The sequence below is a fragment of the Mustela lutreola genome, chromosome 4, assembly GCF_030435805.1.
Source record: "Mustela lutreola isolate mMusLut2 chromosome 4, mMusLut2.pri, whole genome shotgun sequence".
Classification (NCBI taxonomy): Eukaryota; Metazoa; Chordata; class Mammalia; order Carnivora; family Mustelidae; genus Mustela; species Mustela lutreola.
The window spans coordinates 55,729,300-55,743,268 of NC_081293.1; the positions used below are offsets into that span (position 1 = coordinate 55,729,300).

At 55.4% G+C, this 13,969-nt stretch overlaps 1 protein-coding gene across 1 annotated transcript; it reads left to right on the plus strand.

The window, feature by feature from the left end:
* Positions 1 to 3,910: 3,910 nt before the first annotated feature.
* On the plus strand, positions 3,911 to 11,726 carry NODAL (nodal growth differentiation factor). Its single transcript, XM_059172627.1, has 3 exons — positions 3,911 to 4,505; positions 8,715 to 9,412; positions 10,837 to 11,726. Exons 1-3 carry the CDS (start codon positions 4,310 to 4,312, stop codon positions 10,987 to 10,989), a joined length of 1,047 nt encoding a protein of 348 aa, XP_059028610.1. The 5' UTR covers positions 3,911 to 4,309; the 3' UTR covers positions 10,990 to 11,726.
* Positions 11,727 to 13,969: the final 2,243 nt, after the last annotated feature.

A 13,969-nucleotide genomic window follows, 5' to 3' on the forward strand; every position in this document is an offset into this window, starting at 1 on the left:
TGAATGCAGAGGGGACAGAATTACCCTGGACAGAGGAAGAGGGGCTTTGAACTTTGAGGGAAGGGCAGGTGTTTCCACAGGGCTGAGTACATTTGGAGTACAAAGGCACTGTAGTGGGGAAGGCTGGGTCTCTCTCTCCAGGTCACAGGGAGCCACATGTGCTCAGCAGAAGCATCTAGATGATTCTCCTAGCTCCGGGAGTCATCCTCCAAGATCAGCAGAGTGGGCAACAGAAAGGATGGACAAATACTGAAGACAGAAGCCAGAAGCCTGTGCTGAGAGCCACCTCTACCATTTCTTCCTTTCTTTTTAAGATTTTATTTATTCATTTGAGATAGAGTATGAGAGAGCACAAGCTGGGGGAGGGGCAGAGGGAAAGGGAGAAGCAGACTCCCCGCTGAGCAGGGAGCCCAATCCACGACTCCATCCCAGGACCCCGGGATCATGACCCTAGCTGAAGGCAGACGCTTTACCAGTTGAGCCACCCAGGCGTCTCTCTACCATTTCTAGGACTGGACTCATTCCTCTAGGTTGAAGATCACAGCAAGCGACAGTCAGTTATGAGCCAGGAGCTGGGGCTTCAGAAGAAATGGATCAGGAGCCATCTCTGCTTCTTGGGAGCTCACAGTCCGATGGTGGCCTCTGAAGACAGTGTGGATGATGGCTCTGTCATGCTGTGCTTAGAAGAGGCCCTGCCCAGCTGTGGGGGAGCTGGTGATGGGTCCTTTAAGCTGTGTCTCGATAGCTGAGTAGGCGTTCCCTCGGGATACAATGGACACACGACCATAGAAGAAGGAGCAAGAGGGGCACTGGGGAAGTGGGGACAGCCCAGGTCACACTGGCATATAGGAGATGCTCCCTAAATACGTGCAGACAGGAGCTGCCTTCCTGCCTTGCCCCCGAGGGAGTCTAGCTCTTGCCGTTAACCGGCTGTAGGCACACTAGAAAAGCATGTCTGTTCGATGAGTGAATACACAGCCAGCGCGACGCTATGCACACTGTGTGCTTTACACACATTTCCTACTTAAAACATCCCTGTCGCAGGGGTCCTATCCTTTACCCCCATTTTACCACTGAGGAGCAGAAGCTTCGAGATGGTTAGTGGCTGGTCTGCCGCGCCCAGGTAGGGACATAGAAGGATCCTGACCCTGCCTCCTGGCAGCCTGGGTTCACGGTTCCAGCATATAACCATTTAACCATGCTAAACGCCTCTGCCTGTGTCAAGGGAGGGTCTGCGACTCTCTGATGGAAAGCATTCAAGAACTTCGGGGGACTTTGCTCCCCGACCCTCCAGCGAGCTGGGAGGGCCCTGAAAGGTTATCTCCCAGGTCAGGTAATCTGTTGGTCAGTCCGTCTGGGGCAGGGGAGGTGAGAAGGTGTCATTCCCCACCCAGGAAGAGGGAACTTGTAGTCCTTCTTGCAGGAAACAGATCCTGGGTGAACAAACACCCTTAAAAAATGAGTGGGAAGACAATGAGCCTTTGTCCCACAGAGGTGACAGATTCTATTTCTTCGAGGTGTGGGAGCTGCAGAAAGGTTGGTGATGGATGGGATTTGACAGTTGCTCTTGCTGGCCGGAGAGCACTTCCAGGCCCCTGCGTGGCTCTGGGCCAATACACATCAGAAATGAGCTCTGTCTGCAGCTCCCAGACCCTGGGAGAGGCAAGGCTTGGGGAGTTTCTAAGTCTTAGTACAAGGCACACATTCACCTTCTCATCCGTGGGGAAGCGACAGAGCTCAAAGCACAGCTTTGGGTCCCAAGCACACCTGTTCTTCACATGCTGGCCGCTCCCATCTGTAAACCTAGGGCCTTGAGCAAATCACCTTGTTTCTTGCAAGCCTCTGTTTTCCCATCTCTGTGATGATAAAAATCAACTGCAAGGATGAGCAGAGTGCCCGTTGCATGAAGGACTCAGGAAAGGTTAGCTACCGTCCCAACCATTCAGCTTAGCTAAAACACTGATTACGCACCTTCCAGGTATCACACAGTGCAAGGGACACAGGAGGAATAAAACTTTATCCTCCGCTTCAAGAAGCTTCTGGTCCACTAAAAGTAGATTCATCTTTGCTGTTCCTTTCCCCATCTTTAGGGGGCGGTCAGATTGCTCTATGCTGAATGTCCCTGTTTCCACGGGGACCACCAGGATTCTGGCGCACGTGGGACTTGGGAAGATCCAAATTTGGAGGAGACTGACTCCTGTACCTCTTTCAAGCTCTACACCCCTCCCATGTGGTGCCATTTTCGGTGCCCACATCCTTGTCAGGGCTCCCGCTGCACTCTCAGTGACCTGTCAGTTTTTTATTTATATAATCGTCTGAGGGCTGGGTTTGACTATCCTGAACCAGCAAGCCCCCAGGCTGGGGAGGCTGAGCAACAACCATGGACCACCCATAATGTCCACGTGCAGAGAGTTCTACATATACACCAGGTTTCAGAACTTCTGAAACACTTCACCCTTTGCTCCATTTATTCTGTATGAAAGGAGGGAATCTCCGATAACATTTTACAGATGAGAAAACTGAATGCTGGGACGGGAAGGAGGTCTGAGGTTCTAGGTTCTACAGCTAGAACCCCAGCTAGAACCCCAGCCCCGCCCAGGTTCTCGAAGTTGTCTAGTCGGGACCATGGGGTGCTTGTTAGACATGTAGATAACCAAGCCCTCTCTCCAAATTCTAAGTCTAGAGGTCCGGATTGGGACTCAGGACTTGATAGTCTGACGGACACTCAAGGTGATAGTTATCTCTAGGCCAGTCCGGACACAGGGCCACTCACTGACTTACGGACTCAGCTAAGATTCTGGGGGTCCAAACTCAAATGCATACTGTGGGGAAAGCACCATGAACAAGGCAGTCCCCTCTTTAAGGAACTAACAATCTGCCGGCTGAGCGGACTGTCCAGGTCCCAGGGCCGGCGTGGGCTGCAGCCCAGCTGTGTCCTAAGTGAGGCTCCTTCCTGCTGGCTGTGGGCCTGGGTGTGGGCCCAGGTGTGGGCCATCTCCTCCCCCTCGACCTTCCCCCACTCTCCCAAGTCTGGAGCTCCTGACTGAGCCTGGTGGGCCTCCTTTCCCTGTCCCCACCTGCTATGGAATGAGTCTGTGGTTCTTTAGAGCTCAGCGTCCTGTGAAAGGAGCAGAGGTGGGCCTGGCACACAGCATTTCTGTAAACGCCAGCTGGCTACTCGTGTGCCCAGCAAAGCTAAGAAAGGAAACGGGGAGGGGGAGCCCTTCTGGTTGGAGAGAGGACAGCTGTGGCCCAACAAGGGGCAAGGATTTCTACTTCTTTAAAGGTAATTCCAGCTCTGACCTGACTGCCCCCGGGAAGGGCAGCCAGACCAGGGTCAGTCCCTTGCAGATGAGGAAAGCAGGGCTCAGAGAACGGAAAACCAGAGTGCTGAGCTGAAACAGGTTTCCTGCCGGGCATGGAGACCACTGACGACACCTTTCTCCTGAAATCCCCTGGGGGATGGATGGGAGCCTGTGAAGGGAAGAGCTTGATGCCCCCCCACCACCACCCGCAGGTGCTCCACTAAACAGCGGCCAGGATCCCCCTGTTAGCCATGCCCCAGCTTCTGCTGAACACCTCCCTGATGGAGAGGTCTGTCCTTTATCCTGGTCCTGTCTGCCCTTTGTTTTCTCCAGGAGAGCCCTTCTGTGCCTGTCTGAAGCCTGTCCCATGGGCCTTCCTCTGGAGCTCACCTTCCTTGAACCAGCAACTCCCAGTACTCAGTGGTTTCCCGGAGGCTAGGCCTCCCGACAGGCCTTGCGGGATGAGGCCATGAGTGCTCCCGGAGGCCATGGGGCGGTGTCCTGGAAGGCTGCGTCTGGCGGGGCTGGCCTTGCAGGCCAGTGTGGGCAGAGCCTCCAGCACCCACCACTGTTCCTACCCAGTCCTGTTGAGCCAGACATCTCTTGGGAGCCTGGGGACACAGGAAGGGGCAGGAATCCAAGGTCAGGCAAAGCAAGGAAGCCACAATTCTAATCGGAGGGTTGCCTGTGACATGTTTGCTGTGCCTCCAAAACCAGGCCGTTAGTACCTAGAGGAGCCTGGGCTCGGTGCCAGGAGGGGCCACCAGGAAGGTCCCCCACCTACCATCACCTCCAGCTCCGCGGGTCTCCTCCCTACCAGGCTCAGGTCTGGCCCGCCCCAGCAGGTGGTCACTCTGGGGGCCACCACCAACAACCCCCTCCAGGTTGGGGGCAGGTATAGGAGCTCAAGGCTTTCCCCAGGGAGGGAGGAAAGAGGCGGGGCGGCGGCGAAGGCCCGGGATATAAGGGGCGGAGGCGCGGCTCGCAAGCCCAGCCAACCCACCATGCACGCCCCCCAGCTGCCGGTGTTCCTCCTGCACGTCTGGTGGGTCCTGCGCCAGGCGGGCGCCGCCACGGTGGCCCCGGTGCCGCTCCGAACGCGGGTACAGCCCTCGTCGCCGTCCCCTCTCGCGTACATGCTGAGCCTCTACCGGGACCCGCTGCCCCGGGCGGACATCATCCGCAGCCTGCAGGCTCAAGGTAGGCTGCGCCGCCCCGCCAAGCAGCCAGGGACCTCGGGACTGCGGAAGGGCGCCGGGGCGAGTTGCGGGCGGGCGGTCCCGAGCTGGGGACGCCGTCGCTAAGGGCGCACCAGGCTGGGAGCGCGCTGCCGGGGTCCGGGTCTGGGATGCTCGGCGTCGGCACTGGCTGGGCGCGCGGGGTCGGCGGGTGGAGGGGTTGTGGCATCTGAAAGGGCCCGGGCGGAAACCTTTGCGTCCCGACTCTTGCTTTAGGGTGGTCAGAGAACGGTGCGGGAGGGTGGGAGGCCGACTGGGCCAGGGGACCACGTGGGCTTGTTGAATTACGTAAGCTCCCGTCTCCTCGGCGTCCGATTCCTTGCAATGGGGACACCAGTACCTACCTCCCTTAGAAGACAGTGGTGAACGCTGGGTAACAAAACACATAACAATTAGCACGAAACCAGACGTAGTAATAAATGGTCGTTATTATTGCTACATACATTTTGCGGATTTCTTTTCTTTTCCCGCGTCAGGGTGAATGTGTGCCGGAGTCTGGCGCCGTGAGAGTCTCAGGCTGACTGCGAGCTTCGAAAGCCAATGGGTGCATGTAACATCAGGGATTAGAGTTCCGAGATCCTGGAGGAGAGATGGGGTGCGGCGAAGTCGGGAACTGAGACAGGCTTGGGAACTCGAGTCCAGGCTGGGAAGGGGTCAGCGTCCTGAGTGATTCCGGTTCGGAGCCTAGGTGTGGATGGGGGGAAGCCCTCAGCGACCATGGTGATTCGGGAGGATCACTCGGAAAGGGCTGGGCGTTCCAGGTGTCGGGTGCGATAAGCCCGTGGGTGCTGAACAGAGGGAGCACTCTCCCGGGGTCTCCTTGCCCCTTGCAATCCACATCCTGATGCCTGGGGTTCCCGGCCGCCCTGTTCAGGCCTATGCCTCCCTGGGCCATCTGGGGCCAGACGGCCCTCCCCCACGCTGGGGCGCAATCCACATCCTATAATCTGATCTAATTGGTCACCCGCCAGCCGCTTGTGGTCTGGGGGCGGGGGCTCCTAGCTCCCTGGCCGGCCACATCTGGGGTCAGACAGTTGGTGACCCTCTCCTGAAGGGTCATCTGGGGACCAGACAGACTGTGGACAGCCGAGGGGCAAGCTGGCTTGGAAATGACTGGAGTGGTCTCCTCAGTTTTTCTACCACAAAGCTGCGTGCGGGAGGACGCTGGGCAAACGGGTGGGGGGTTGCCCTTTTTCAGTTCACTTGTCCTTCTGGAGAGTTCCAGAAGGTTTGTGGGGGTTTGACAGCCTGGGAGACTGGGAAATGGAGTCCTGGTCTTCAAAATCTGCCTTTCAATTTGGATCAGTTTGGGTCCTGTGCATATCCATTGAGTTCTCTAGTTTCCCCTTCTGTAAAGCCGAGGGGGGGGGGGGGGGCAGCGGCTGGCTTTCTGCCTCATTGGTGTGTACACATGGTAAGATATACAGGACCAAATCGACCATTTTACCTCTTTTTAAGTGTGCGGTGACATTAAGTACATTCAGTGTTGTGAACTGGCTTTATTTTTTAAAATGCAGCAAGAAGATTCTGCCTGGAAAGACAATGGTGGAGAAGGGACATTCTAAATGCCCCTTTCCCTTGGGTTTATCTATAGGCCGCCCCAGGAAAGAGGGAAGTGGGTGTTGGGAGTCTAACCAAAGTGGCTTTGTATCTGCCTCTGTCCGTGTTAAAACACCCTCAGCTTGGGCCTTCAGTTTTCTTACCCCCAAAAAACAGTAATAGTGATGGTGATGATTGAAAGAGACCAGGCTTGGATGGGGAAGCAGTTAGTGGCACTTATCTTCAGAGCTGGACACCTAGTGTCATCCCCACACTCTCTTTCAGAGCCCCATGTCCTAACTCAGCCTTAGCACCCTGTCTGAGGGAGAGAACCCAAGGGCATGGGCCCAACCACTTTCTTCTTTAGAACTGGACATAGGTCAAGATTTCACGTAGGGCCCGTGGGGCCAACTCTGTCCAGTGCCTGGATTGGTTTCAGGGTGTCTGTGAACCCCCGTCCTGATACCGATCCCCTGAATCTCATTTATTGTACAGGTGGGTGCATTCTTACCTTGTATCAGGCATCAGTGAACCCCAAAGGATTAGGCACCCCTATCCTAACAAGAACCAGAGCCAGATCTAAGAGAACCTATCAGCACTGTTTCCCAGGGAGCCCTTGGCTAGGGGTGGGCTCATGGAATCAAAGACTTTTCCTGGGTATGGAGCACTCCATGCACATTGTCCATCCTGGGAACAGATGACTTTGCTCCTTGTCCAGGTCCCTCACTACCTATTCCGACACCTTCATTTCTAACCTTGGCCATCGGCAATAATAAGGAGGTAGTTGACGCCAGCCAACTTTTGCTGTACTTTGGTTGTGTTGGGTAAACACCGATGCATGTTATCTCAGTAAATCCTAACACTCCGTTACTATCTTCCTTTTACCAAGAGGCCTACAGAAGGAAAGTAATCTGCCCAAGGTTCAATGGTGAGTGGCAGATTTTGAAGCCTCACAGGACGCACCAGAGCCCCTGGTCTTGACCGCTGAGCTGGAATGTCTTCCTCTAAGAGGCCATTTGTGGGTACTTGAGATAAGACTTGACCAGGAGTTGCTGCAGGTCCCACCTAATCCCCGGGAGGCTAGGGGGTGCTGCTGTGGGCCAGGGGGAGTGCTGGTCTCCTCCTCACACCTCTGGGTAGAGTTGCTAGCCAGGGGCCGGTTATTGCCCCCTGCAGGTGCTAATGAGGAGGGAAGTGGAAATGAAGCAATGGGCAGCTGGAGGTGGGCTGGGAGAGGCTGCCAGGAGGCTGAAACTTGTCTGCAGGTTGGATTTCTCACAGAAATTCACTTACCATATGACCAAAGATGCTTCAAAAAAAAAAAAAAAAGTGGGGGGCACCTGGGTGGCTCATTCGTAAAGCGTCTGCCTTCGGCTCAGGTCATGATCCCAGGGTCCTGGGATCGAACCCCACATCAGGCTCCCTGCTCAGTGGGAAGCCTGCTTCTCCCTCTCCTACTCCCCCGGCTTGTGTTCCCTCTCTCGCTGTCTCTCTCTGTCAAATTAATAAATAAAATATTTAAAAAAAAAAAAAAAAGGGAACTGTCATGTGGTCTGCCCAGAGTGGACTTAAATCAGAGACCATTACCACCCTTGAGATGGATTCACAAAAGAGTTAGTGTTTTATTCTAAGGGACGATCCCTGACTTTGATTCAGCAACAAGCCTTCAAGCCTCTTTGTTTCCACATGCGCTCCTGAGAACGCAGGGATGGGTCGGGCACGACCATTCCCATTGCAAAGAAGAGGAAACCGGGCTTGAAAAAAGTTAAAGGTCACTTTTAGGTGACCTGAAAACCCACAAAAACATGTTATTCCCAGACATAAGACCAAATTAGTCCAGGACTAAAATGAATGGAATGTGCTTCCCCATTCCTTTTCATCCAGTTTGGGTTGAGTTGTCTTGAGGAGGGGGGTGTGGAAGAGGGCCAGGGGCTGTGTGTGTGCTGCGCTGTCTGCCCCAGGTGTGGGAATGCCCCTTGTGGGGGCGGTGTGATAAGCCCCATTCCGGTAGATGAGAAAGCCCCACTGGGTGGCAAACTGCCAGGTCATGCTTAGAAAGCCTGTAGAAACCTGTGCGTCAGGTTGTCAAGAGCTCCTGAAGTTTCTGCCTCCACCCTTAGAAATGGGTGGAGCAGAGAGGGGTCAGTCTTGGGCTTCTGTGCCCCCTGAGCGCCCCAAGCCTCACCTTTCCGTGATATGCGCTCATGAGCTAGACCACCCTTCCCAGCGAGGAGAGGAGACGGAATCTGGGAAGGTGACTTGCTCAGGGTCACAGGGTGGGTGGAGGCTCAGGGTGTGGCCAGAGAGCAGGGAGGACTCATCCAGTTTGTACCAGTTGTTCTCTAGCTCTGGATCCTCTTGGAGGGAGCAGCAGAACCGTGATTTGCTGTTTGGGCAGATCCAGGTTCATTCTTGGCTGTGCCACCTTGTGCGGGTGATTTAACCTCTCTGAGCCGCAGTTGGAATTGAACCAAAATAGACTCCACATTCCTAGCGCCTAGGGCTGGGGAGAGCATGGAGAGGATTCCTGTCAGGTCAAGGCTCCAGCGTGAGCTCCGGTGGTTGTCAGAGCGATGAGGCTGCAGGGGGCCCCCACTCATCCTGCTTCCTTCCCGGTTTTTTCCCCACCCAGATGTGGAGGTGGATGGGCAGAACTGGACCTTTGCTTTTGACTTCTCCTTCCTGAGCCAAGTGGAGGATCTGGTGTGGGCCGAGCTCCGGCTGCAGCTGTCCCGCCCTGTGGACCTGCCCCCCGGCGTCCCACTCTCCATCGAGATTCTCCACCAGCTAAAGCCCGATGCGGAGCAGGACCCGGCTGACTGCCACGAGCGTCTTCGGATGGACCTGTTCACCGTCCCTCTGTCCCAGGTTACCTTTTCCTCAGGCAGCATGGTCCTGGAGGTGACCAGGCCACTGTCCAAGTGGCTGAAGCACCCCGGGGAGCTGGAGGAGCAGATGTCCGGTTTGGTCGGAGAGTGTCAGCGGCGGGCTCCCACCCCGCCTGTCACCAGCGTGCTCCTGCTGCTCTACTCCAACCTCTCCCCAGAGCAGAGGCGGCTAGGGGGCTCCACCTTGCTGTGGGAGGCTGAGAGCTCCTGGCGCGCCCGAGAGGGACAGCTGTCCCAGGAGAGGGGCCGGCGGCACCGTCGACATCACTTGCCGGACAGAAGCCAGCTGTGTCGGAAGGTCAAGTTCCAGGTGGATTTCAACCTCATTGGGTGGGGCTCCTGGATCATCTACCCGAAGCAATACAATGCCTATCGCTGCGAGGGGGAGTGTCCTAGCCCTGTGGGGGAGGAGTTCCATCCCACCAACCACGCGTATATCCAGGTGCGGAGCCCTGCTAAGGGGAGGGGAGGCAGGGGGCTGTGGGGGAGAGGAGGCCATATTGCCCAATCAGTGGGGGGACAGGACTCTGGCTTTGCTGGTAAATTTGTGTTCATTCATTCACCGTTACTCAGGCACCAGCTGTGTGCCCGCTCCTGTCCTGGGAGATAGTGATAGTCTGTGACACGGTCCCCGGAGGGCCTAACTGCAGTTGCGCCCCCTTGGGTAACCTTGAACACCTTGCTTCGTTAGGCCTCCTTCCTTGCCTTTCATAAAATTAGGGTTGGAAGGTGTAGACCAGAAGGCCTCCGCTTTTCCTCCGCTCTGGCTTCTAGGAAAGGAAGTTCAGAATCTGGTCTCTGGGAATAAACCTGGCTTCGATCCCTACATATTAGCTGTGTGATATCGATCAGGTTGCTTATTCTCTCTGAGCCTGACCGTTCCTGCCTGTGAACGGGGGATGGCAATGCTGCGTAGTTCAGAGCAATGTTGTAGGGTTAAATGAGACAAGATGGATACCGTGTGTGTACCTGCGGACAGGGGACCGTGGATGTTGTATTATCATTTCTAGAAGCCTGTGATTCACTGATGGAAGGAGGGGGCGCATTTATGGGGCCGTGCTTGGGGTAATTCTGTTCCAGCCACTGTCCTTTTGCTCCCTCAGACGGGAGTTGGACACCGTTGTATAGTAGAGAAAGCCCAAGACTACCACTGTGTGCCACGAATCAGCCTAAGGTCTAGAAAGTGGTGGAGGAGAGCAAAGGGAAAATGAGAGGGAGGGGGAACAGAATAGAGCCTCACATGGGGGCCCTGATATTGGGGTTCAGATGCTCTGGGGAGCGCGTGAGCTGAGCTCCTACAAGGGAAGCACTGGTGGGGCCAGAGCCCTCTAGGACCTTTCCTGGGCAAAGGCCTCAGCCTCTCCTGGGACTTTGCTCCCTGAACCTCCTGCTGCATGATCAAGGGGACCCCCAGAGACCCAGAGAGTCCCAGTAGCAGCTCTGACACTGATCCAAAAAAACCTTGCTGGGCCGCAGGGACGGGGCGCGGTTCCAGAGTGCCAAGGAATCGTTACCTTTTCTCCCGTTGACTCTCCTTGCTCTTCTCTGGGCGACAAAGCAAATCCCACAAGAATTTCTGCATGACTCTCTTCTGCTGAATGTTTCTGGAACTAAACCAGGAGTTTTTTGGAATTGGTATGCACTCGAGGCTAGAACAGGAGGACATGTCCGTTTGTTCCTGCTCTACCCAGATCCAGCTTTTAGAATCTTCTGTTTAGCTCTTCTTTTTTTTTTTTTAACAGCCTGTAAAGTTACTTTACATGTAGAGAGTTGTGGATGCGTTGGCAGGCTGATTCCCTTTATGAGAACCAGCTTCTTCAGCTTTTGTACCAGAAACGGATTTTAACTGACTTTTTTCTCCCCCAGAGTCTACTGAAACGATACCAGCCCCACCGAGTCCCTTCCACCTGCTGTGCCCCAGTGAAGACCAAGCCACTGAGCATGCTCTATGTGGACAACGGCAGGGTCCTCCTGGACCATCACAGAGACATGATTGTGGAAGAATGCGGGTGCCTTTGACGAGATCCTGGTGGGGCCGGATTTGCCTATACCCTGGGACATTGGGAAGGTCCTAGAAGACACGAGAACCATCTAATGCAATGAGGAGACACAGAGGGGGAAAGGTTGTTCTGCGTGCTAGACCAAGGAGGAAGGGCTGTCCCCTCCGTAAAGGAAGGCTCTGGGAAATGTGCCTCATATGGAGGCTGCTGTCAGGAGATGGCAGGCTGGTTGGCTGTTCTTCCTGAAGAGATGGTGGTGATCAGAAGCACTAGGGCAAGGGTTCTTTACTTGACTTCTTAACCTATGAATCCCCAGAAATGATAGTCAAAAGGTGGGGCATGTGTGCATTCATCTTTGAGGTGGGGCAGGTTACCAATGACTTTTATGTATTCTCAGAAGGGGTCTTGGACCAGCCCTGCCCCCCCACCACCCAGCAAGATGAACTTCACTGTGTTAAATGAAAAACAGTTTCTCTCATTGTCTCTGGCTGGTTTGGGGTAGCCCCGCCCCCCAGGCTGGCTGGTGGCGATGTGCTGGCCTTGTCCAGAGGCTCCCCGGAGTGGGTCTCTGCTAATTATGTGCACAGACACTACAACCATTGTGAAGTCCTCCCAGGCCAGCTGGTGCCTTTGAAGGGAGAGGCAGGAACTCCCCCAGAGAGCTGGCCACGGTGCACTCCAGGAGTGGAGCCCTCGGGAACCCCCCCAACCTCCCCGACCCCCCGTCAGCCTGCTTGGTAGACACTGTCCGAGTCTATTAAAGTTGGTGACAGTTCTCCTTGGTCTCTCATTGTGTGCTGTTAATGAGGCCCCGAGCTTCCCATCCAACAGGGGTGAGGGCGGCCTAGGACTTGGGTTATGGTCACAGCTGAGCCACTGAGAGGCTGTGTGGCCTCAGGTAATTCCTTGCTCAGCCTCCTTCTGTAAGGTGTGAGTAGGAGGATCCTGTTGGCCACCTGTAACCTTACCAGCAGGCCTGACGTCATGGACTGTCCTCTGGGCCTTATTCCTGTCTTCCTCTACAGCTTACGAAGTCTGCTGAGCCCCGGGGCCTGCTGTACCCCTCTCTCGAACCTTTATCAGCCCTTCTGTTGCTCAGGGCTTGAAGTCTGGCTTCATTTCGGGTTCCACCTAGCCGCCCAGTAGAAGGAACCCCAGCTTTTTTGTGGGAAACTCTGCATCACAGCACCCGGGCACGGCTTTGCCTTTTGGACAAAAAGACCCCAAAGGCAGCAATCCTGGTTTGCTTTTAGCTGACCTCATAAAGCGTTGCCGGAACGGGCTGTTTCTGTTTGGCAGCAGGGAGGAGGAGGGCATTCTAGTGGGATTGCGGGGTCTACGGTCTTTCTACCCCAGCTCCCCACCAAGAAGCCGGTCAGCTTGTGCTGCCTCTACGCAGAGGAAAGGATGCATGAAGTGCTAGCAGAAGGCTTAGAAAAATGATCCCATCATGTGGAAACCTGTCCTGACGTGAGATGTGATTCGACTGTAGTGACAGTTGAATCAAGTTAGCAATTCTGGCCTAGGCCAAGGTTGAAGCTAGAGCCAGGTCCGGGCTTGAGAAACCTCAGTGCCCTGATTTGGCAACCAAGCCATTCTGGCCTCTGGCTGCTCCTTTCCTGGGGTGGAAACAGAACTGCCCTCGCCATGATCCCAAATCACAATGGGATTCTGCCCGCTGACTCCATTCAGAAAAGAGCAGAGCTGGGGAGCCCCTGTGAGGCCAGCTTTTTAATCCCACCCAGAAGCCCAGGGCCTGACCACACAGCTAGGAGGCACTGGGTCAAGACCGCAGCTCTGGTCTCGGGAGCCCCAGGGCCCTATCCTTGACAGTAGCCGGAGGTTTTTGCTCCCCTACTTTGGGGTCAAGGACTTTGGAACCGAACATCTGGACCCAATTCCACTACCACACTGAAGTTCTGGCAAGTGAAAATCCCACGCTGGGGCTTTCAAGCGTCTTGCATACTAAACAGGTATCCAACATTCCTTCTCTGGCGATGGCCGGGAAAGTGCAAGTTAAAGCTGCTTGTGGCTGCGGCTCCCTGGGAAGGTTTACTGGCTCAGAGCAAACCTCGAAGACAAGGCCCTACCCCTCCTCGCATGAGGCAGGCACGAAGGGGCAGAGCTTGCTTCTGCTGAGCCCTGCTGAGCGCCCCGCAATCCCACTAGAATGCCCTCCTGTCAGCCGTGGGTCGTCCTGCCACCGGGCCAGAAGCCTAGGAGTATAGCCTCGAGCCCTGCACTCCATGTGGAGGAAATACCGCCCCCCAAGAACAGAGGCCTGCCCTAACCTGGGGGCCACACGGGGCTCTCAGAATGGTTACTTCAACGTGCTCTCAAGGCAAAGGTCTCCTGTACTCAGAGCCGTGCCAGGCCAGCAGCTGAGTGGGGACAAGTAGATGTCTTACTGTCCCGGGTTGGAGCAGGAGGTGGGCCTGGCGGCACATACGAGTGAAGAAAGAGATTGGAAGGAGAGAAGTGGAAATGTGGGATGCATGGGAGCCGGTTGTGACTCCCACTGGGACTGTTCGCCGCCGTCTTGTCTCCCCTTCTCCCCCCATCCTAAGTCGCCTTGGAAGGTGGCATCCCACCTACCTTAATGTAGGGGAAAAGGCCATATGAAGTGCTAGTGGGAGGGTTTGGACCCTTCTTACCCCAGATTCCTTCCAGAGGTCCCAGGCTGGGTGGTTGGCTGTAGTCAGCTCCACGCCTCAAGTTGCTCACTCCCGAGGGACAGGAGGCCCAGCTGGCCGACCTCGGGTCACCCCACCAACTGGGCTGTGCTCCAGCCCTTTCCTGAACTCCTCCTGTGCCAGCCCGAGGCTAAACACCTTCCATGAGCCTCACAGCCACCTAGGGGCAGGTAGTTCTTAACCTTGACCTACCTGAGCGAATCCTGGCAGGAGGAAGGCCTCCGAGCAGCTCGGCTGGGCTTCAAGTCTGGCTCACTCCGAAACCTCAGAATCAAACTTCGCCACTGTCTGATCAGGAAAACATTT